This window comes from Schistocerca piceifrons, chromosome 8 (genome assembly GCF_021461385.2).
Source record: "Schistocerca piceifrons isolate TAMUIC-IGC-003096 chromosome 8, iqSchPice1.1, whole genome shotgun sequence".
NCBI classification, from domain to species: Eukaryota; Metazoa; Arthropoda; class Insecta; order Orthoptera; family Acrididae; genus Schistocerca; species Schistocerca piceifrons.
In genome coordinates, this window is record NC_060145.1 from 215,198,388 (window position 1) to 215,223,148 (window position 24,761).

The 24,761-nt window shown below is 45.8% G+C and overlaps 1 protein-coding gene across 1 annotated transcript in view; it reads left to right on the forward strand.

Annotated features, from left to right (window-relative positions):
* Nucleotides 1–16,273: 16,273 nt before the first annotated feature.
* Nucleotides 16,274–24,761, forward strand: part of LOC124711357 (Krueppel-like factor 3) — a gene marked incomplete at its 5' end in the record, with an annotated part of 29,154 nt that continues 20,666 nt past the window's right edge. The window contains one exon of the mRNA XM_047241393.1: nt 16,274–16,394. Within this exon, the coding sequence (XP_047097349.1) occupies nt 16,274–16,394 (121 nt within the window). The remainder of the gene's footprint in view (nt 16,395–24,761) is intronic.

The window sequence follows — 24,761 nt, forward strand, 5'->3', positions numbered from 1 at the left end:
TGTGCGTTCAAGGTGAAACGCCGTCTTGCCATCTTCGTATACATTTTGATTTCTCTAGTGCCTTTGTGCTGCGTCTAAGTATTGAATCGATTATGATTGCTTAAAGAACATCACAGTCTCGAGGATAAGCTGCTGTTTGAATAAAAACTTTTCGTCGACTACCAGAACATGAGATTGCCTGATAATAATCTGTGTTGTAACCAAAAAAATTTTTCATCCAGGCGGCATATACTGTTAATCATTGCGCTCTTTCAATCATAGGAATCACACAGCCGACCGGTTGCATATAACTGCTCGGTACATTGACCTGGGTTCCGACACCCTCTGAAGGTGTCTTCGAATGAAATTTTGATAAACCGTAAAATTACATTGTGGAAAAGCAATGGTAAATTAGAGCAGCTATGCTCACATCAAAATTAAGATAAAACATCAGATATTGTTCCTATTTAGTCGCACGTGACAAAGGCTGGAATGTTTTATTTTTATTTCTGACGTGAGCACAACTTCTCTAATTTCTGACCGTTGCTTTTTCGCAGTGTAATTTTACGGTTTATCACAATTTCATTCTGACGAAGGTGTCGAAACCTAGGTCAATGTACCAGTTATTTGCAGCCGGTTGGCTGAGCAATCTTATGTTGAAAAAAATTACAGGTTTTGGAATACTACACATACAAAATTGCTTTCTTTTGCCGGGAATTCTGCAAGTCTAGACGAGTACCGATAGCACATTGTTCCTAAAAGACGGGTAAGAACAGATGCTTAGTGTAAAGTACGTTGAAACAAAATAGTCATTCTCCTTCAGTAACAAGAAGCGGCACATTATTGCCCGTAAGCAGACTTTTAATACACTCCTGGAAATGGAAAAAAGAACACATTGACAGCGGTGTATCAGACCCACCATACTTGCTCCGGACACTGCGAGAGGGCTGTACAAGCAATGATCACACGCACGGCACAGCGGACACACCAGGAACCGCGGTGTTGGCCGTCGAATGGCGCTAGCTGCGCAGCATTTGTGCACCGCCGCCGTCAGTGTCAGCCAGTTTGCCGTGGCATACGGAGCTCCATCGCAGTCTTTAACACTGGTAGCATGCCGCGACAGCGTGAACGTGAACCGTATGTGCAGTTGGCGGACTTTGAGCGAGGGCGTATAGTGGGCATGCGGGAGGCCGGGTGGACGTACCGCCGAATTGCTCAACACGTGGGGCGTGAGGTCTCCACAGCACATCGATGTTGTCGCCAGTGGTCGGCGGAAGGTGCACGTGCCCGTCGACCTGGGACCGGACCGCAGCGACGCACGGATGCACGCCAAGACCGTAGGATCCTACGCAGTGCCGTAGGGGACCGCACCGCCACTTCCCAGCAAATTAGGGACACTGTTGCTCCTGGGGTATCGGCGAGGACCATTCGCAACCCTCTCCATGAAGCTGGGCTACGGTCCCGCACACCGTTAGGCCGTCTTCCGCTCACGCCCCAACATCGTGCAGCCCGCCTCCAGTGGTGTCGCGACAGGCGTGAATGGAGGGACGAATGGAGACGTGTCGTCTTCAGCGATGAGAGTCGCTTCTGCCTTGGTGCCAATGATGGTCGTATGCGTGTTTGGCGCCGTGCAGGTGAGCGCCACAATCAGGACTGCATACGACCGAGGCACACAGGGCCAACACCCGGCATCATGGTGTGGGGAGCGATCTCCTACACTGGCCGTACACCACTGGTGATCGTCGAGGGGACACTGAATAGTGCACGGTACATCCAAACCGTCATCGAACCCATCGTTCTACCATTCCTAGACCGGCAAGGGAACTTGCTGTTCCAACAGGACAATGCACGTCCGCATGTATGCCGTGCCACCCAACGTGCTCTAGAAGGTGTAAGTCAACTACCCTGGCCAGCAAGATCTCCGGATCTGTCCCCCATTGAGCATGTTTGGAACTGGATGAAGCGTCGTCTCACGCGGTCTGCACGTCCAGCACGAACGCTGGTCCAACTGAGGCGCCAGGTGGAAACGGCATGGCAAGCCGTTCCACAGGACTACATCCAGCATCTCTACGATCGTCTCCATGGGAGAATAGCAGCCTGCATTGCTGCGAAAGGTGGATATACACTGTACTAGTGCCGACATTGTGCATGCTCTGTTGCCTGTGTCTATGTGCCTGTGGTTCTGTCAGTGTGATCATGTGATGTATCTGACCCCAGGAATGTGTCAATAAAGTTTCCCCTTCCTGGGACAATGAATTCACGGTGTTCTTATTTCAATTTCCAGGAGTGTATATGGATTTCAATTACAGTGATACATTCTCCAGTTTTAAACGAATATACATGTAATGAAAAAGAGTACGTATTTCATGATTAAGAAGAGGATATCGCGTAATGAAGACACAGCACGTCATCGGGAATAAGCATTGACGGAATATGTATTAGCAGATTGCTTTCCCGGTCGTTGGTGGTGGCTTTCGAAACTGGAGCTACTATTTCTCCTTCACGTAGAACCTCAGTTTCTGGCACTACTGAGATCGTACCTGGATCCCGCCTGTGTCCATCAGACACAGTGATCTCTTGGCTACTGATGTAAGCTGTCGACATGTTGTCAGAAACGGGTGAACTGTTAAAAGTTTAACGTTTGAATCTAAAATAGTACTTATGGCAGAGCAGTTTTCTCTACGAATGATATTTGAAATGTCCTGTTACAGCCTGCATAAATGTCTGTGTATTCTCTATGTATATAGCGAGACGTTTACTGGAGTATTGCCAAAATTACCTGTGCGATGCACTGGATTACGGCTGTCCGCAGCCTATGACAGGTTCTTATGTACCACACCGTTCAGTGATCCTCACAGGTATGGACACGGAAAGAACCTGATGTCACTGAAGATGGTACGATCATTAAGGCCTGGACAGATGTCAGGTCAATGTGTGTGGTTGGCCTGTATTGTCTGAATCAGGCATCTTGATTTGGGCCCGCTGCAGGCTACTGAGTGGTGGTGGGGTAATGTTTCGCAGTGATCGTACTTTAGAATAAAAATGGCCCTGTAACACTCTATCCGTTTAATGCACACAACATCCAAATCCTCTGATCATGTTGTGGCTTTTTCTTCTAGGCGTAATGACTTTCAGTGGTCCAGGTAAGTGTTTTACTGGTGTTAAAGTGCCCAGACAGGTAAAAATTGCCAATTATCGGTAACAAAATTCCTTAAAGAATGTCTGACAAGCGGTACAAAGAAATGGCCGCACCATATTTCTGCCTTTACGCCACCACATAGCTACGTTTGGGACATTCTGTATAATGACACAGAAGACATTTTACTAATTAATGTACGCATTAGACCAGTGGAGCTGCGTGACAGTATTGCTGATGGCCGTGCTATACGTGTTCTGCACAACGTGGTGATACATCGAGGGAGACTGTAATTGATTAAGCCGTCTACTCTGTTTCTTGCATCACCTTACTTGTCTCTCCCATGTAGCTCTTCCATTGAATTTTTACAGCTGAGAAGTGAGAATATTGGCCGTGAGTGTGCTTCCTTTGAGGAAGCCGTTGGTTGCTGAAAATAGGTACACTGTATTCCAACACATGGTACGTAGCGCATACCGGTTCTTGTAAGTCCTTAGCATCAGTGTCATATAATACCCGTAGTAATTCAGATATGTCGTACCGAGTGCTGCAGCGCACGCTGACTGTACAGTTACTGACATATGATGTAGACACCGATCTTCCATTCTTATCTCTACACCACCAGCTAAATAACTGAGTGTCAAGCAGCCTAGCTTGGAACGGTGCGATGCTGTCGGTTCGCGTTGGCCCTCGCCTGCTATATGGCTACGGCTGCAGCAGGTGTGGATTCGCATTCTGAATACATTCACACGCTTCACGTCAGTGTGCAGTATTGGGTTTACTTAGCGGGACGGTAATAGCTTGATCACTTTAATGCGCAGCTGCACAATTTGTTTCTGACATTGAGTAGCGTAAAATAAACACCACTTCACGCAGGGAAAGAATGTAAACAGAAAAACGAATTACAACTCTTACGTTACTGAGCATAAGCGTCGTGTGCAATTGACTTGGAAATCGGTGCGTGGGAAAGCAGAGCGCCATTACGACTGCGAACAAGATGGGGTGACCAAGCTCAGTCTGTGAGTGGTTATTGCTGTGTTTGCTGGTCTGTAAACGAGTAGCTGTCAGTCACTTTGGTGTTCTGATCCAAGTTTACGTTGACACACCGGGTGTCCTTCCTGAGGGTCGTCACGTGCATTTTCTCTGATGCTTGCGTTTCGGTTTTTCCAAGGTGTAGCTCGAGTCAGCCCAACCAAATACTGCTCATCACGTCTTTCACGCGATGGTCAGTGTCAGTGGAAAGCGTGGTTTGTTTCCAGTTAGAAACAAAATGACTTTTAAAGGTGAATTTTACGTGTTTAGTCTAGTGCGATATTCTTTTTTTCTGTATATGTTAAGAGGGACAGCAAAACCCGAAGATAACCAGTACTCCAGCAGCGACTGAGCAGCGCTACTGCAGGGCGGTAGCAGTCAGCGCGGGCCAGGACGCTGATGCGGCTGCCGAAGTACTGGTTATTCTTCATGTTTTGCTGTCACTGTTAATACATATCCATAAAAAAAACATCGCAAAGGACTAAAATGTGACTATACAGTCGAACTGAACGTAAGATTCCACCGTAAAAATCGTTTTGTTTGAAACCGACGCTTTCCGTCAACACTGGGCATCGCACGAAAGACTTGACAGGCAGTGTTTGTTTGGGCCGACTCCAGCAACATATTTCAGAAGCGAAATAGTGAAAGCCGGCCGGGGTGGCCGAGCGGTTCTAGGCGCTACAGTCTGGAACCGCGCGACCGCTACGGTCGCAGGTTCGAATCCTGCCTCGCGCATAGATGTGTGTGATGTCCTTAGGTTAGTTAGGTTTAAGTAGTTCTAAGTTCTAGGGGACTGATGACCTCAGAAGTTAAGTCTGATAGTGCTCAGAGCCATTTGAACCATTTGAAATAGTGAATATCTGCCGAAACACGAGAGAAATTGCCAGACGATTCTCAGGAAGGATACGCTGTGTATACTCCGCAAGGGATTAGCGATTTTATGTCCTATTAGAGCCGCCTGTTGGATGAAGGAAACGTAACTGTCTGATACGACTGTGTGTGTGTGTGTGTGTGTGTGTGTGTGTGTGTGTGTGTGTGCGTGCCCTAATATCTCTTACCCTGTTCTCGTGATGGACACGTGAGACATGCGATGGTGGTAACAGAGTTGTTGCACAGTCGTTCTCGATAACAGGTTGTCTGCATTTAGCCAACACGATTTCGCGAGATTTACTTCATATTTCGTCCACGACTGATATTTGAAGTTCTCCGAGCACCTCTGTTGTTACGATTGTAGCAGCGCGTCACCGAATTCGTTCCTTCTCTGCTGTCAAGCCTTTTTGATGAGGACATGAAACGCTGGAAAACTACTCTCGATTGGCCTCAATGGCGTCATGTATGCGATTAATTTGCCGCGCTGCGAACGTTAGTGACTGGTCAAATGGGTTGTGCATCGTGATTTGCGAGGTGTTTAGTAGAGCGCTAGGCAGTGAGGGTGGCAGAAGTCTGCGGATGTGATGCTGGGCCACCTCCGGCTGCGGCCGCGGCGTGCGTGCGGCGCGGCGGCCGTGTGGCTAAATGTCGATCACGTAGCGGCCGCGCGTGGCCAATCTGTAATGACGAGCAGGGCGCCGCGCAGCGGAGAGGAGAGCGGCTATCGGCCGCCCGCCTGCAGCCACGGGCCTCTGCGTGCCGCCAGCCGCCTTCCGCTGCCTGCTCCCTTGGGCAGAAACTAAGTTCATCCTCAAGGATGGACACCACCACCGCACCTTGTTTCTGCTCCCTGCAATGAGTAACCGTGGCAATCTCAGGCCGAGTCCTCTCAGGAGTAGATGCTTCGAATAAACTTGTGAGATTCGGATAGAATATCGGTAGGTGTGTGACAGCATGCGCTGCCAAATATCTTCCAGAACGCCGCGCATAAAATCGGGATTTTTCCGGGGCTCATACCTCGGGTCCTGTTGCCGATTGGCAGGTAGGGTGAAGTGTTTTAGATAGCCCGTGGGCTATGGAGCAAATCGGTCGATTCCTTTTGCATGAGATGTAGTTTACTGTGCGCCTTAAGGCCTCATCCTATTGAGATTAAGTAGTCAAGCAAGCTGCTCAGACACAATTGGCAGACAACCCGCTCAATACAGACGTGAGTTTCCAATTCGACCGTTCACGGAGACCACTCATTTCCCCTCCGCTCTCTCAGAGCGATTATTGCTCCCAGTCTTCGGTACCTGACATTCTGAGACCTGGCATCCATTGTAATAATTAAGCACATAATTTCCAAGCACTGTGGATTTGCTCACTCGGCGCTTGCTAAATTTTATTGTTAGACGCACAGGTTTTATCTATGACTGGCGCTCCTGTGGCGACTGTCTTAGATGCATGCGCATTTTACTCCACAGTATCTCATTGTGTCAAGTGATTTTAGCAATTCAGCATATAAATAGCCACGTTTGGACACTCAGAGTTTAGTCATCGACTCGCCTTCATGAAGACCGAAATATCGAAGGTGAAATATTGTTGTTCCATACGATGAAACGAGAATCAACTACGCCAAAAGCCTTGTTACAACCAACTGTGTGCTTTCTATCTTAAGCGCAGACAAACACATCGCAATCTCAGTGCCTTACGGCAAAAAATGCAGTTGTATTGTAAAGTCGTACCCAAAGTACGTCGATGCCACACGTGACCACACACTGACACTCAAGCAACAGTGTTATAACATAAAGATGAAAGTAGAAGCCAGAAATGACATTCTGAGTTCGATAAAATGGTAGCACATGGGGCCATAATCCTCGACCTCGAAGAGTAACGGCATCATCATTGTGTCATTCGGTGGCAGGCGCACTATCCATGTCGAAGATACGACAGGGTTCAAATGGCTCTGAGCACTATGGGACTTAACAGCTGAGGTCATCAGTCCCCTAGAACTTAGAACTACTTAAACCTAACTAATCTAAGGACATCACACACATCCATGCCCGAGGCAGGATTCGAACCTGCGACCGTAGCGGTCGCGCGGTTCCAGACTGTAGCGCCTAGAACCGCTAGGCCACCCCGGCCGGCATTCGACAGGGCACTGAATGAGACTTTCAGGCTTTCTGTTGGCCTACAGTACTTGCCAATGTGCATTATCTGGTATACAGGCCTATTGCTCATCCGTAGATCCATCGTGACGTTTAAAAGAACTTGATCACCAATCGTAGCCACCGTACAGAGGTCCAGAACAAGCTTTGGTTCGTTGCCTTCGGGAGTGAAGGGACAAAACTACGAGATCATCAGTCCCTCAGAACAAGCTTTATGAGTGAGTACCAATAGAATCTCACAAATGATCCATTCAAAGCAACATTGGAAATGTGGCATTTATTAGGCTTTACCGATCCTCATTGGCGTTAGCCATCCTCGCTACCGAGGGAAGTAGACTCTTGGGCGTACTTTATTTTATAACTGGTGAATAAGACGAACAGACAGAAAAGAATAAGTTACTTTCTTCACATTACATAGTAGTGTGGGCCAATACTCGTTAGTATGCCATTTTTCTTCTGAACATTGTTATACTTTTAATCTTTGTATTTAAAGCAATATGTAATTTATTGTTCATAACTTCTTTGTGAGTTTCATTATGCTTCTATATTTGTGAAGATATATGGTCCTAAAAGGTCATAAATCTTTGGGAAACAACTTTTGTACAGCTATCAACTCTCGCTGATGTTGTGTGGATTGTCTGTTTAATTTTAAGTTGTCTGAGGATGCCATAGAAAACCGAAACCCGATTGACAACGAATTGTAAAATAAAGATTATTCTGGAACATCAGTGCTGTGCATTTCAGTTTTTAATATGTCCATGTTACAACAAGTACCGCGTATAAACTTTATGCTGTCAGTTACCGTGTTTTAAATGTTCTGCATTGTACATTGTGAGACGGAGATTGGGAATCAGCCCTATATTTGCCTGATCGAGCGGAGAAAATCGCCTAAGAACCATAACTCGGGCTGGCCGGTGTATCAGCCAGCGGCCGACAGTCTGGAGCGCAGGTTCGATTCTGGTGAGGGGCATCTCCATGTCTCGCTAGGTAGCGCGTTAAGCTGTACGAGCACGCCTACGTACCCCAGTCAGCCCAAACAATAAACTAACGACAAAATACTCCAGCTGTTATAGTGACTATTACTACACCACACACGTCATGCAGAGAAGAATCAGGCGTAACAGCACGCACATCTGCAACAAGGCTACCTTACAACTTGATTCTTTTTGTCGCATTGAATCCAGGCATTGCTAGTGGGAACTCCAGCCCTGTCAGCGTCGACGAAGACGTGAACTGTGCTTGCGACTGCCTCTCATCTCCCTAAGCGGAATCAGAAACACGAACCGGCAGTCAGTATGCGCAACCATGTATACTACTGTGCGCTACTGCGAGTTGTAACGGAACCTGCGTCGGGCAGCTGACAGCAGGAATCCGCTACTTGGGTATGCGCGAAGCGCTGGCGCAGCGTGCGCCATGCGAATGCCAACTTCTCTACAATAAACTCCACGCCGGGAACAGACTGTCCTATCTGTTCCTGCTGAATTCGCCGGCGCCATATATCTCACGAGGTAACGCTCTGACAATACAAAGTTCTCCACTATCCGCCCAGCCAACGTCACATGCGAAATTGAGTCTTTAGCGAAGCGGTCCAGAAATTTCCATTTGACCCTTCTATCGTCAGGAACATCCCTGCCCCCTCAAGAGGAGATAGTCTTACTGGGGTTTACTGGTTCGCTTATCTCTAAGATTTTTAGCGTATCACAGTTCACTATTCTTGTAAGACTTAAATGGCATGTGGAATGTAGTCGCAGCAAATCAGGTAATGTTGCGGGGATTATATTAGGAAATGAGACAGTGAAAGTATTAGATTAACTCTGCTATTTACACAGCAAAATAATGGATGATGTCTGAAGAAGAAAAAATGGTTCAAATGGCTCTGAGCACTATGGGACTCAACTGCTGTGGTCATAAGTCCCCTAGAACTTAGAACTACTTAAACCTAACTAACCTAAGGACATCACACACATCCATGCCCGAGGCAGGATTCGAACCTGCGACCGTAGCGGTCGCGCGGTTCCAGACTGTAGGGCCTAGAACCGCTCGGCCACACCGGCCGGCGGCTGAAGTAGAGAGGATATATATAAAACAAAGATTGGCAATAGCACGAAAAGAGTTACCGTATTACCGTATTCGAAAATAAATGTAAATATGAGGAAATGTTCTCTGAAAGTTTTGTGTAGCGTAAGTGGAATGTGTTGAGAAGGGAGTAGAGGCTTTTGAAATGTGGTGCTACTGATAATTAGACGAATGGAGCGTATAACTGATTAAGAGGTGCTGAATGTAATTGGAGAGAAAAACTTATCATAACACGACTGAAAGAAAGAATTACTTGACAGAATATATCCTGAGGCGTCAATGAATCAAAATGAGTGCTGTGAGCTGGTTCAGGTAGATGTGGGTTGCAGTAGTTAGGCAGAGGTGAAGAGGCCTGCACGTATATAGTAGTGTGGAGAGCCGCGTCAAAGCAGTCTTCGGACTGAACAAGACAACAGCGTGGCATTCGATATATGAAGGTGACTCCTAAACACATCGGCGGTATTGGCGAGCCATTAACCAAGCTCAATTTTGGAAGCTCTTAGTGTTCTCTCTACGGAAAGCTTCGACATACAGATTGGACCTGACTTTCCCAGACGATCCTAGTTCAAAAAGAGTCATCTTCTTCCAGATGCCGCGTAATTCCTTCATTCCGTTCTAAAGCCAAAAGGAAACCTGGACAATTCTAAATCTACTCCAAGCACATTACTTATGCAAAATTCGCGGAACTGGAGAAATTGGCAGTAGCATGCTATGTAACAGAGAAACTATTGCAAAATAATATCAGTGATCACTACATTTACAAGGGTCTCGTGCGGCATATACTTCGTGTGCCACAGTGAATGTTGCATTTTTGGACAACTTCTTTTGCAGTAAATCCAGTGCGTCTTTTTCCTTCTTCGGAGAGGAAAGTAAAATGAACTGGGAGACACTTTACTTACTGTTCCATCTTTCCTCCAAGGGGCTCAGCTCATCGTATAGCTGATTTCATCGCCAGAATCGCGCAGAACTTGGACGGTTGAATTTATAGACTCTTATGCGTAACTGTCCCAATGATTGAGTGAAATAAGATTATTGATACCCGAGTCCTCCACTCCCGAAAGTAACACTTGAACTTCCACTTCTGATTTAGATAGTAGCTGGTCAAGTTTTCAGATCGTTCTTGGTTTTATGAAGAACGCGCCATTTGTAATAATTTTAATGCACTTGTTTTACCGAACCTTTTGTGCTGTTTGCTTAATACGCACCTCTTTTCATTCCTTTATAGTGATACAGTGATGGAACTCGTGCTTGAGTCGCAGTGAAATGACACTGCACAGGACAGCGCTCTCCTGTCGTACCGGCTTGTGCATTCCGAATGTCGAGTGACAAGTTTTCTTGACATGGTTTCGGCTTTCTATCTTCTAGCATTGTTGGAACTGAACAGTTGCCCACTGACCTCGCCTTCAACGACATTCATGACGGGTAACAAGATAAAATTAACAATTTTCGGGACGCTACAACGACTCTCAGTGCCATACATTTGTATTCGCAGCTTATGTAGTAGTGCAGCAAACTTTCCATGTCACTAAATATATTACGTCAGATTAAAGATGTAGATACCGGTGGAGGATGCGTAGCGTACAACTTGCTGCAGAGGCTAAAGTGTTGTCGGAGAAATATTCAGCTATTTCATAGCAGTTTGCGTTGCCAGGTACAATTTCACGGCCGGATAAGAAGCAGGCGCGCGACTTGCCGCAAAATGTGGAGCGCCGTACATAACTTGAAACGGTTGCCGCTAGTCGCACTTATGAATCATGAGTCTGCAGAGGCAGAGCCAGTGCTAGGAGCACCTCCGCGCTCTCTCTCTCTCTCTCTCTCTCTCTCTCTCGTTAGTGCGCGCGCCAACACACACACACACACACACACACACACACACACTCACAGAGAGAGAGAGAGAGAGACCCTCCACCCGGTGCCCATGGCCATTATTTATACGTGTGCCTCCACGCTATCGATCTCAGCCCGTCCCAGTTGCGCTTGGAACGCCTGCGCTATCGATAGTCCTGCAGGTTTAGAATTCGCCATGCTCGCCGCCGAAGCCACACTGTAAGTACTCCGCCCCTCCGATAATGACTTCTTGTTGTTAACTGCTGCTGTTGCTGCTGGAGAGTGCCAACCGATAGTTCGTGCTCGCCTTTCACTACCACGTCGCATTCTCTCCATAATCCATGTGGCCTCGTCCACACGATAATGATACACCTGTGTTCTCGCAGATGACGATCATTCTGAAGTTTGTCTGGTCGTCTGAGGTGCGCCTCTAGTAACTATGATGAAGCTTAGCCCTATTCCGTTCCATTGTTTCGCTGATAGACCACATAGCTGACAGGATGAGTGGACCTTTAGGGGCTTCATAATTTGCTGTTTTGAGTTAGAATTCAGGCTTTGCGACGACGTACTTATTGTGTGTGTGAAATCTTATGGGACTTAAGTGCTAAGGTCATCAGTCCCTAACCTTACACACTACTTAACCTAAATTATCCTAAGGACAAACACACACATCCATGCCCGAGGGAGGACTCGAACCTCCGCCGAGACCAGCCGCACAATCCACGACTGCAGCGCCCAGACCGCTCGGCTAATCCCGCGCGGCCGTAGTTAATTATTTATTGTGCAGTAACTACGAGGACATGTCACGCATGTAAAAAGACGATGTAGTTAACGATTTATTGTGCAATAACTATGAGGACATGCCACGCAACTAAGAAGATGTAGCACAAACTATCAGTCGACAAGCAATCCGTGTAAGTTACATTTGTATTACTTGCCAAAAGCACCTTTGCCGTTTGCCAGAAGATAGCGCAGTCACGTTTTTCGACCGACAATGAGGGAGGGAGATAGCAACAGCGTACGTGTCGATATTCTCCGACACGCGCTGCTGTCAGAGTAGTATCACTGCTAAATTTTGAAATCCAGTCGAAAAACAGATATGAATTTGTTCGCAGAGTTAATTCAGTTTTAATGTTCACGCTTAACATAATGCCTAATAGTAGTTTTTCTATGTCGTCAGTTCATTGTTTATTCGAGGCCAATCATTTCCACTTTAGCGGCGATGGCTGAATCTCGGATATCTCGAGATTGTATCGTTCCTTCCCTTTTTTGCAAACCACAGACCTTACAAAATTTTGGAATGTTGCATGCGTATTCCACTGCCTTCTCCCTCGACACTGTCACTCGTATTTTACTTCCAACATCATAAAATTTCACGGCGTTTATAACAAATCATCAGGCCTGTTGCGCGAAGATGTCCGCGAGGTACCAGAGTGCAGCATCCATTACGTGAGAGTGTAACGTCGCTACAAGAATGCGTACTCCTGTGAGTAACGTACTTCTCGCTACCGCTGATGAAATAATTTATTGTGGCGAGTTATACGTCCAGGTGATCAATCCATCTGCGTCTGATCAAATGGAAAACATCTTGCCATTGTTACAGTTCTTTCCATTTCCATTCCCGTCTATTAGGCCAATATCAGTAGTATCACGCGTGATATTATGTCGTATTTGGTATATTTATGTGGCGAAGTGGAAAGAAACGAAGTATGATGCAGCCCAGAAGAAAATAATGTCTCAGAGTAATGCTACTGTTCGGTGAAGTCGCCGAAGAGCAGTTAACCCCTTTTATGTGGCAAAACAAGGCAAGAGTGGTTTGTAGCAGTAGTCTCGTTGTTTATATTTGTGCATGTTCCATCAATATTTTGCGTAATGTTTTACTATTACGCATAACAAGCGTCTTAGCAGTGGACCTTTCCTTTCAGTGTGTCCGGAATGCATAGCATCACTTACTACCCTATGTGTACAACGTACACTACAATATCTTTGCAAGAGGAGCCCACCAGTGTCTTGAATAGCACAACAGTTATACTTTGATCAGTACTTTCAATTCACAATACTCCTCTAACACTATCACTGTGACAACATTCATTCACACTGTAATGTGTCTGTATAAACCACTGATGGCTATAATTCTGATGCTTCATTTTTTCTTAAAATTCTAATGGATTATGACTGCCCAGAAAAATGTTGTCAGTTTCGTACATGTTAAAACAAATTCCATAGTCAGGACAATTTTTCTCAGAATGAAACAGAGGCTAGAAATTTTCCCAAAGTTGGTGTTTCTTTCTGTTTGTGATTTTCAGTCATAAAAAAATTAGAGAAAAAACGGTAGAATCGTAACCAAACATGCTACCCAGGGCTAAAGAATGATTTTAAATTTGAGAAATTATATCACAGTTACTAACTTGACATGAGGTAACCTTCCCATCAGTGACTCAGTTACAAGATTAACAGGATTAAATGAAACAGTGGAGACGTTATTTTATCAAGAACACTGAACATATTAATCATCTTTCTCGTTCTCATCAGTTGTTGGAGATACAGCGTAAATGAGTTGGTCGTCAGTTAATCTACTTCTGTTGTGCAGTGAGCATCAGCTGTACTGATCTACTCACGTACGTCACTTATCTCAGCGTCCGCTTACGTGTTTCCGGTGTTTGTTTACCTACGCAGGTCGCTGTTACAGTCTGGATTGGAGCTGTCGATGATGATGGTGGTGATGTTTGGTTTACGGGGCGCTCAACTGCGCGGTCATCAGCGCCCGTACAAAGTCCCAATTTTTACACAGTCCATTTTCTTTTCACAATCCAATCTAGTCACTCTCACATATGATGATGATGAAATGATGAGGACAACAGAAACACCCAGTCCCCTTGGAAGAGAAAATCCCCAACCCGTCCGGGACTCGAATCCGGGAACCCGTGATCCAGAGGCAGCAGGAGCTGTCCATGGCTCATCGTCTGAGATGTGGATCAGTAGACGGTAGACCGTTGCTAGGTGAGATAGTTCTATCATTTTTTGTGTGAAATAACTTGTTCTTAACTTGTTATTGTTCGCACATTTTTTTTATAAATTAGTGACAGTGTTCATCTCCAGTAGTGCTGGTCCTGCAAGTTTCGCAGGAGAACTTCTGTGAAGTTTGGAAGGTAGGAGACGAGGTACTGGCGAAAGTAAAATTGTGAGGACGCGTCGTGAGGCGTGCTTGGGTAGCTCAGTTGGTAGAGCACTTGCCCGCGAAAGGCAAAGGTCCCGAATTCGAGTCTCGGTCCAGTACACAGTTTTAATCTGCCAGGTAGTTTCAGTGTTAGTCTTACATATTACAGTTTGTAAAACTAAATTCTGGCACCAAATTAACGTAAACAGGTGACATTGTCTTTAAAGCGGACGCTGAGCTAAGTGACGTAAGTGAGTAGATCAGTACAGCTGATGCTCATTGCACAACAGAAGCACAATTAACTGACGACCAACTCATTTACGCTGTAACTCGAACAACTGATGAGAACGAGAAAGATGATGACGCCAACGAAGACAATGAATCTGCGGTTCGAGTATCACATGCAGATGCTAAAAATGCGTTTGACATACCCCTTCAGTACATCGAACAAAGCTCTAGGTCCACCCCAATAGTCTGGAAGTTAAGAAGTGGCGGAAAATAGCGGCAAAATCAATATTATCGTCTGCTAAGCAAAAGAACATTACAGATTTTTTTGTCCTTCTTAACGCCAGAACCTTTTTTTTACCATGTGATTTCTCATGTTTTAAACAGTTGAGCGCAAATCAGCTGCGTGTCAGTGAAGTGCTGTAATAACGTATGTACAGATGTTAAACTTTCACTCACACTAACAACATATTTTGCCAGCGTCGTTGGCGCAGTGGTAGCACCAGTTACCGTCAGATCGCGGAAATTACGAGCTGTCGGGCTTGGCTAGTACTTGGAAGGGTGACAGTCCGACTGTCGAACGCTGTTGCCAAGTGGGGTGCACTCAATCCTTGTGACGCCAATTGGGGTGTTGCTTGACTGGTGACGCCAATTGGGGAGCTGCTTGACTGAGAAGTAGCGGCTCCGGTCACGAAAACTGCCAACGGCCGGGAGAGCGGTGTGCTGACCAGATGCCCGTCTAATCAGCATTTAGTAACGCCTATCGTCTGAGGATGATACGGCGGTCGGTACCGTCGTGCGTTTCGAGGCCTGTTCGGACGAAGTTAAAAATGTTTTCTGTACGATACAGAGGTGTTTTAAAGTACTTGCGCTACTGTACGTTACACTTTCGTGTAAGATTACGTACTGTGTGCATGTGTTCGTTTTGTTACTATTTTAACATGGAACAATATTTTAGACCGTATTCCCAGGTGAAATTAAATTTGTACTGTACTGTATTGTGATGTTGTGGGTCAACGGAAGCGTTCCTCTGATAATCCGACCTTTTTGCGTTTCGACCATACTCGCAGTCCCGTAGAGGACAGATTAGAGAGGTCTCACTGTATTTTTCACCAGTTCTATTTGCAAGACATTTTATAGATAGTATCCACATGTACCTTCTTTGACAGCACCTGCAAAAGTATGTCATTTTACGACACACAGTTCAGGATATACGACGTAATAAACAGTGAGTCGCATGAGAAACTAGCTGTCCCTGAAAACGGAGCGCAGATTAACCACACTATACTAGTATCCAGTGTTTGATACTGAGAGCACTTTGCGATTTTCAAGAAACTTTAAACATGCACCTTTTCTAAACTTAATGTTTCTTCCATACGTAAAGTCAAATATGAAACGCATTAACTCATTCGTAAGATGATCAGACGTTTGAAGCCGTCTTGTACGTGAGAGTTTGATTAGTTAAAGAATATGGGTGTGTAGTGGCAACAACAGAACAGGCGTCTGAGCAGGGACTCTGCTTGCGTTCCAGACGCGTCACCTCCGCGCGGCAGCGAGTCTGCGGGCGTGGCGAACGGCGCCGTGGCGTCGGCGGCGACGACGACGGCGCTGCCGCGGCCGCAGCAGCCGCCCCCGCCTCCGCCCCCGGCGCCGCAGCGGCTGAAGGAGTCGTCGCTGGCGTTCCACCTGCCGCCGCGCATTGCCGCCTCGTCGGCGCCGTCGCCCTCCCCCGCGTCGGCGGCGTCGCGGCAGCACAACGGGCGCGCCGCCTCCGGGTCGCCGCCCGCGCTGCAGCAGACGCCGGCCGCCGCCGCAGCCGCCTCCATCGCCTCCGGAGACTACGGCGACAGCCTCCGCCGCCGCAAGGTCCACCGCTGCGACGTCGCCGGCTGCGACAAAGTCTACACCAAGAGCTCCCACCTCAAGGCGCACAAGCGCACGCATACAGGTACCACACCACTCCTTCTCTCCCACTTTTAAGCGCTAATGCCGAGCGAGGTGGTGGGGCTGTCATTCGGGAGGACAACGCTTTAAATCCCCTACCGACCAGTGAAATGTAGGTTTTTCGTGATTTCCTTACATCGCTTAAGGCAAATGCAGGGATAACTCCTTTCAAAGTGCACAATCGATTTCCTACCCCATCCTTCACTGGTCTGCTCAGTCTCCAATGACCTCTTGTAGACGAGACGTTAAACAATAATCTACCTTCATTTTTCATGCACCAATCGTTTGCTGACTTGAGTAGCGGTATCGATGGAAGTCGAATGGCCCTGTTCGCTACCGACCGCATCCTCAAACGTGTCAACTAGTAGACGACATTACGTTCAGTATGTCTGCGTTCCCATAAACGAAAGCAAGTGAAACACACGGAGTTATAAAGATCACTGAAATGTAATATGTAATTGAGTTTGAAATGGTTTAAATTTATTAGTATGGTTAATGATTCCATAACTTTAGATTTGCAGAAGGCTTTTTGACACCATTCTTCACAAGCGACTTCTAACCAAATTGCGTGCCTGCGGAGTGTCGCCTCAGTTGTGCGACTGAATTCGTGATTTCCTAATCATCGACTGATGCAGAAGTGATATCCGGCGTTCCCCAACAAAGTGTTACAAACCCTCTGCTGTTCCTGATCTACATAAACGATTTAGGAGACTATCTGAGCAGCCCTCTTCGATTGTTTGCAGATGATGCTGTCGTTTAGTAGCATAAATGTGTCTCGAACCAGGGTCGCCTGGGCGGAGGTCTCGCTCGCTTGCCACTCGGCTACTCGCTCACTTGGCACAATAGTGAAACTTTTCTGTATATAAAGAGCTACCGAAACTTTAACAGGCAATATTTCAAAAACGAAATCACATTGGTACCTACAATTTTAGGGTGTGATAGGTGCCTACCCACACTATAAGCAGACATAGTGGGAGCTCATAACTCGATGCACCTCCCAGAAGGTCCCCTCGTGAGAGGAATGCGCTAAATTTCGGTTACGGGACAAACACACAAATCTGAAGGCCGTAAATTCAACTAAATACTTATGGATTGCAGTTTGTAGATAATATTACGGGCAAAGAAAATCAAGGCCCGTGATTTATTGGCAGAATACATAGAAAATGCAACAGGTCTACTAAACAGACTGCTAGACTACGCCTGTCCGTCCTCATCTGGAATATTCTTGTGCGGTGTGGGATCCGCATCAGGTAAGGATTGACGGACGACATCGAAAAAGTTGAAGTAAGGGCAGCTAGTTTTGTACTATCGCAAAGCAGGGGCGAAAACGCCACGGGTATGATAGGCGATTTGGAGTACCAGTCTTTAAAACAAAGGTGTTTTTCGTTGCAGTAGCATCTTCTCATGAAATTTCAGTCACCAACTTTCTCCTCAGAGTGTGAAAATATGTTGTTCCCTCCCGCCTACACAGAGAGAAATGATCATTATAATAAAATGAGAGAAAGATTTACATTTTTTTGTTTGCATCCAGTAATATTTTTCTCTTATGCTTTTGACGGATAATGATTGCAGTGTAAGTTATAATGACAACAATGGTATTTTTATATGATATAATTACAGTTTAACAGTTTTCGGATTTTTTTCCTTTACTTGTGCTGTGAAACCTTGCTTCTTTTCGAATTTCGTGATTTTAGGTCAACGTTAAGAACCCTATAGGTTTTGATGAGTAAGATTGCGGGTATCAAAACTATGTGTCGTAAATGGACATGTCTTTTAATTGCAGTGACTTACAAGCCTAAATTTTTATATAACTAGTGGACCTTAGTATGTGACTTTGATTTTAACTTGATACATCCACCCGCTCCTGAGAAAAAGGCTTCTTTACAGTTGGACAGACGGTCGGTCGGACAGACGCTCGGACGGGCGGAGGGACAACAAAGCGATCGTATAAGTCTGACAGTACTCTGATACGTGGTTCTGAGTAGGCAAGACGGGTTGCTGACGCAACTGCTTGCATCTGAAGATGCTCCAGAGTAATCGAAACATGTAATGTAATTAAAAATGTTCAACTCAGACAGAACAATAAATGAGAATTATCTCGATCATTCAAGTGTTATGGTTTTACCAATTGAGTTACGGAACCCTAGAATTGTAAAGCTGTCATCAGTCCGAAAAACGGTTTGAATGCGCCAACACTGTACTTGGCGTAGTCCTGTGGTTGTATGCTGATGCCTTCCTGTGTTTTTTGAACTAGCTTACCCAGCTAGGCACAGTGGGATCTGCAGTTTTAGGTGAATTCCGAACCACGATGCAGCTAGTAGTTTTCACGTCAAAAGATATTACCAGAGGTGAAAAAGTGAAAACTGACACATAAAAATCCTAGTAATGACTGAGTATCGAACCCGAGACGTTTAGACCGTGAGACGTTTCTGGACTCTTTATTGTGTAGCATAGCAGTTAATCCTCTTGCAGCTATCGAGCCGTGGGTTAACCTTGGTGCCCTGCATTACTTCATGCTTGTCTCTCACAGTTCCTTCGGTAAGCCGCGTGGTTTTGGGCGCCATGTCACGGATTGCGCGGCCTCTCCCGCCGGAGGTCCAAGTCCTCCCTCGGGCGTGGGTGTGTGTCTTGTTCTTAGCATAAGTTAGTTTCAGTAGGGTGTAAGTCTAGGGACCGATGATCGCAGCAGTTTGGTCCCTTAGGAACTCACACACGTCTGTTTCCTTCGATAAGCTGCGCCTTTGGGCCCATCGTTTCCCAGGCGCGTTTGGTCCGCCCTAAGTGTCTGACTCTACCTGTATGTCGACGCGGCACTCAATGTTATGCATGTACCACCTTTCTCCTCGAGCGTCTCTTCACGGCATTTCATGTGGGAACGGGCATATTTTACAGAGGACTGTACTGAAGGAATCTGTCGTGTCAGGCTGAGCTATATTTTCAGTGATTCAGAAGTAACACTTGAAACACTCAGGAATGGAAACTTCCTATGCTATAGTATTTTAATAGAGCGTACCCGCTGTATTTTATTACTTTTACTTTATTACTCTACTACTTTATTACTCTACTACTTTATTACAACTTGTTCAAAAATGCTATCGCCATGTCGATGTAGGAGGACAATATGTTACTAATAAAAATAGTGTCTACATTCAACTTTAATAGAAGCTCGAGCATTTAAAACGCGTACTAGTAATTCCTAACTAGTTTATACTTCGGTGTATAATCAACAAAGTGTACGATAATCAGTGGAAGAAGGTCTTGTAACTCCGGTGACTGTGCAACAGCGCTTCACGATCTATCCAGTGCCGAGTATTAATTTCACGAGGCACTGCATCACTCTCCGTAAGGAGTGTGCAAGGACTCTGTCGTGTTACTCGTACACTTACACTTTTCTGAAAATACTTCGCACAGTAGCGCTGCGCGCACCTTCTCAACTGATGTGCGCTATCGAGCTGCCGACATGCTACGCGCAGCTATTTCAGATATCTACACCTCTTGGACCTTAGCGAATACTACTCGTAGTAAAACGTGTTAGTGATTTCCGGTCGTTTGCCAGGTTTTCTCAAAATAGAACGCATCGTAAAAATATTTCACGAAGAGACCTGAAGAGACCTAATTGTGGCACAATGTAAAATAATTTCAGGAGAAACTATTTTACGAAGTTTCCTGTCAGTTCCAGTCATGTTAACAGGAATTTTATTTTGGAGTGAACGCAACTCAAGGTAATTAAATGGTGTGCTTGAGAACTTCTGAATTATCGCCAGATGACGTTTCTGCGTTTGGTTTCTATCCGATTTTGGTGTTGTCTGGACTCATTTTATTCACATAATGTACGGTTCAGAGGCGCATTTTCAGTCAAATTGTCAGAGCAGTCACTAGAATCAACTAGGAGAAAGTGTCTCTTCGCATGTGGCATTAATAATAAGCATCGCCGTTGCGCATAAGCCCATTTCCGTGGCTGATAGTGGTTAACGTGGTTGACTGTCTTGCGAAGGGCCCAACTTATACTTTCGGTACTGCCAGGGATTCTTCCATCGTGTGAGGATTGGAACGAGGTGCACATATTCTCGTGATGCCAGCTGAGGAGCTGTCTGGACGAGCGTTAACGGCTCCGTGTCACGAAGACTGGCAACGGCCGTGAGAGCGGTGTGCTGACCACAGGGGCCTACAGGGTCTGTGGACAGAGTTCAAAACGTGAAATGTAAATATGTTCCTCCCGGAGCTATGTTCAGTTACGGGAAACTGAATCACTCTCACTACGAAAGAAGGGCTGCACTCCTCGTGGAAATGAGAAAAAAAAAAAAATATAAAGGATGTCGCGACTGTTCGTTAAAAGTTTTAAGATAATTTTTTGTTGCGAGCTTATCAGGGCGGAAACTGTTACTTCTTCTAAGTGCGTCGCTGGCTCACAAGTGGACCGTAGGAACTTCCCCTCGCCGGATTGATTCATACTGTCCAAGGCCTGTAGGGCACGAATATGACTTCAGCATAAGTAAACAGAAAGATACAACTTGCAACAGTTATCGAGAAAATGGACGTTGAAAATTTTAGTCGTATTTGTATGCTTTGTATGGTTGCCTAGAACGTATTCAAGGAGTCCGCAGGTGAGCGAGTAACTGCTCAGTTTCAAAAGTGTGAAGTCTTTGTATCGAATCTACCTGCAGTCACGTCCTTTTTTTATTCCCAAGTGCTTCTAACAACAGATTTATTACGACTCTGCAGATTATCAGTATTTAATGATTCTTTTATTATTATCGTAAACTTTGGCCTGGGATAAGGAGGAAAAAAGTTTCGTCGAGAGGTTGGAAGTAAAAAAGGACACACAAGAACTTTCAAATTAATCTCTGTAGTTACTTTATTTATATTAGTATATCAACATTTATGCCACGCGTAGCTAATGAAGCACTGCACGAATCAGGATGATGCTGGTCATAGAAACATGGGAAACAAAAGGTATTATAACATACAGCGTTTATAACGAACACCGCATTTTTGCATATGCCTCGTTTTTTCAGTACGTCTGTTGGAAAAAAAACCCTGCTGTGTCTTTACGTCCATAAACGGTTCTCGATCATCCTTGAATTTCGTAGCTTGTAGCTTACGTCGCAAACTGGCAGCGAGATTTAATCAGCTGACCTCCCGTTACAAAAGTAAAAGCTTAATCGCTACCCTGCGGAACCCCCGATTATTAGAAACCATACAAATTAAATGAGAACGCCTAAAATTTCCAAACACAGTTTTCTCGAAAACGGCTGACAGTTGGGGCATCCTGTACAGGGTGACATTTATTGAACTATACGAAATGTAATCGTCATAACTTCTGAACGGTTCATGTTACGATGTGCAAATTGCACGGTTGGCCACGGGGCGTGATGGGAATTAATATACGCTGTATGGTTTGTTTAAGCAACGAAGCCAACTTTCAAAATAGAAATGTGTGTGAAATCTTGTGGGACTTAATTGCTAAGGTCATCAGTCCCTAAGCGTACACACTACTTAACCTAAATTATCCTAAGGACAAACACACACACCCATGCCCGAGGGAGGACTCGAACCTCCGCCGGGACCAGCCGCACAGTCCATGACTGCAGCGCCTGAGACCGCTCGGCTGATCACGCACGGCAAGCCCACTTTCATTTGGACGGGTTTGTCAATAAGCAAATTGGCGTTTTTGGGGTCTGAGAATCCGGATTTCGCGATCGAGAAGTCTTTTCGCTCCCAACTGGTTTGCTGTGTGTTGTGCATGTCACGGAATAATCGGTGCGATATACCTTCATGACACGGTGACCACCGAACGGTACGTGTAGGTACTGGAAGATGATTTCGTCCCCATTACCCAAAGTGTCCCCGATTTCGACAAGATGTGATTCATGCAAGACTGAGGTCGACCCCATCGAAGCAGGAGAGTGTTTGATGTCCTGGAGGAGCACTTTGGGGACCGCATTCTGGCTCTGGGGTACCCAGAAACTACTGGCATGGGCCTCGATTGGCCACTATATTCTCCGGATCTGAACACATGCGACTCGCTTTTGTGGAGCTGTATTAAAGACATGTTGTGCAGAACCCCAAAACCATTGCTGAGCTGGGAACACCCATTCAGGAGGTCATCAACAGCATCGATGTTCCGACACTTTTGCGGGTCAAGCAGAATTTCGCTATCCGCCTGCGCCGTATCATCATCAGTGATGGCAGGCATATCGAACATGTCATAACCTAAATCCGAATATCTGCAATGACGTTTACATGTTGAATAAAGCGTGTGCATGCCGTAGTTTGTAACTAATTTACTTTTTTTTTCATATACTTCAATAATTGTCACCCTCTATGTTGAAAGTCCTAGTCGTGTAGCACACGCCCTGTCGGTATAAATCAAATCGGTGAGGGAAGTTCGTACTGTCCCATTGTCCGTAGACATCAGCCTCGGCGCTCTTTGAGACATCCTGGACTGTGTAGCACCACGTCACGTAGACGAAAAAAGGGACCAGTTGGTGTAAGAATCTTAAAACCTAGTGAGAGAGTGAGTTTCTGCGTAGTCAGCAGCAAAATCTTGCAACAAAGTTGCAAAAAAATCTTATGTATTTAAAGATTGCTGGGGACAAACGTGACAGACCGGTACTCCCTTCAACTGCTTGGCGCTTTTGTTCAGAATTTGGATGGAACCAGAGTGACATGCACAGGCTCTGTTCATCTGCGGGGTTGATAAACATGTAAGGCTTTCGTTATGTCTTATTGTCGAACCGTAACTAGTCGCCTGCAAGAGTCTGCATAGTTTTGCTTTACTGGACCACTGCATTCCGAGAGGTCGTTGCTTTGCCAGAGGTTTCTTCGAGTGCGCCGGTAGTCTTTAAACTGTTGGCAAGCAATTGGATGAGAGAAACGTTTGAAAGCAAGCTGCTTCAAGTCGTGAGGCCTTTTATGTTCCGCCTGTCCGAGATAAAGACGCACGTGCGCCTCTTCCGAAGGGACTTACGACCGAGGCAGCAGGTGTCAGAGACGAGCGCAAGAGCGTGGCCTTGCGGCTGCCTGGTCATCTCCGACGAGGCGAGCGATTGTTTGGTAACGCGAATGCCAGAGCTTCCGATGCCCCGCCGCTCTCCGTAAAGAGGAAATACTGAGCTGATGTTAATCGCCGGAATTCCTGCTGTGTGTCGTCGCTAGGGTCCGCCATGACGAACGAGCGGGCTCTCCCTGTTTAATGTCCCGCGCTGCCTCCTACGGGCCCAATTAATCGCCAGGCCTCGCGCCGTTCATTTCCCCGAGGTTTCTTCCTGATATTACCTATCTCCATCTCGGCTGTGTCTAATTCTCTTGATGAAGATCTGTGTCTCGGCATTACACCGTTCCTGGAGCAACTGCTAGGTATGCGCCAGTACCAAGAACTTCTTGAAACCGTCCAGTTAGATGGTGACTCGTTGGATGCTCACCGTAAAAAGATCGCACGAGCGTAGGCAACAGATTCACGGCTTATAAAGAGGCGTTATCTCTGTTACTAACAGAAGAGTTACTCGAAGTTGGTAACGACCAAGTTTTGGAAATAAATGACCGACATGTCGTGCTAGCTGTCAATGGACTCCTTTTGAGCCAGGCAGCAACCTACATTTCAGTTTACTGCTGAAGTATGAGGATCTTTTTGTTGTCAGTGTGCTTTATTGACAATTGGGAAACTGTGGGAGGAGATTTCCCATTCCAGAATTCGTTGATAATAATCAAAGGAAACCTCCAAAAAACACACACACACACACACACACACACACACACACATATATATATATATATATATATATATATATATATATATATATATATATAGTGATGGGGAGGAAAGGTCAATATTTTAAACAGTGAGAGTATAAGTAATTCTGACCAAAAAATTAGGGAAGTGTGGGTATTGAAATGAACTTTAATTCTGCAAAATAGATATACACAACGTGAACGTATACGCAGTACAACTGGACCGTAACGTAATTTTCTTACAAACAATGCACGGGTACATGCCATGCTTACGCTGTGCAGCCTACCACGTATTATGGTCGTGCGACGTACGTAATACAATCACCCTTTGTTTGCCCAGTTGTGCCGTGTAAGCCGCATTATTTAGTGTACCGGCGACGGATCGGTTAGCTGTGTAGTGTGTGGTGTTAACTGTATTCGTACAAGCGCTGCTAACAATGCCACACGTCTACAGTAATTAGGAATACGCAGATATGGTGTATGTTTATGGCTTCTGCGACGGTAGTGATATCGCTGCAAGGGAAGAATACCACAGGCGCTTTCCGACTCGACGATTTCCTGATCGCAGAGTGTTTACCAAAGCGTTTATCACTTACGCGTGCAACAGGCTCTCTTCCAAATAGATATTTTTCGCCCGAGC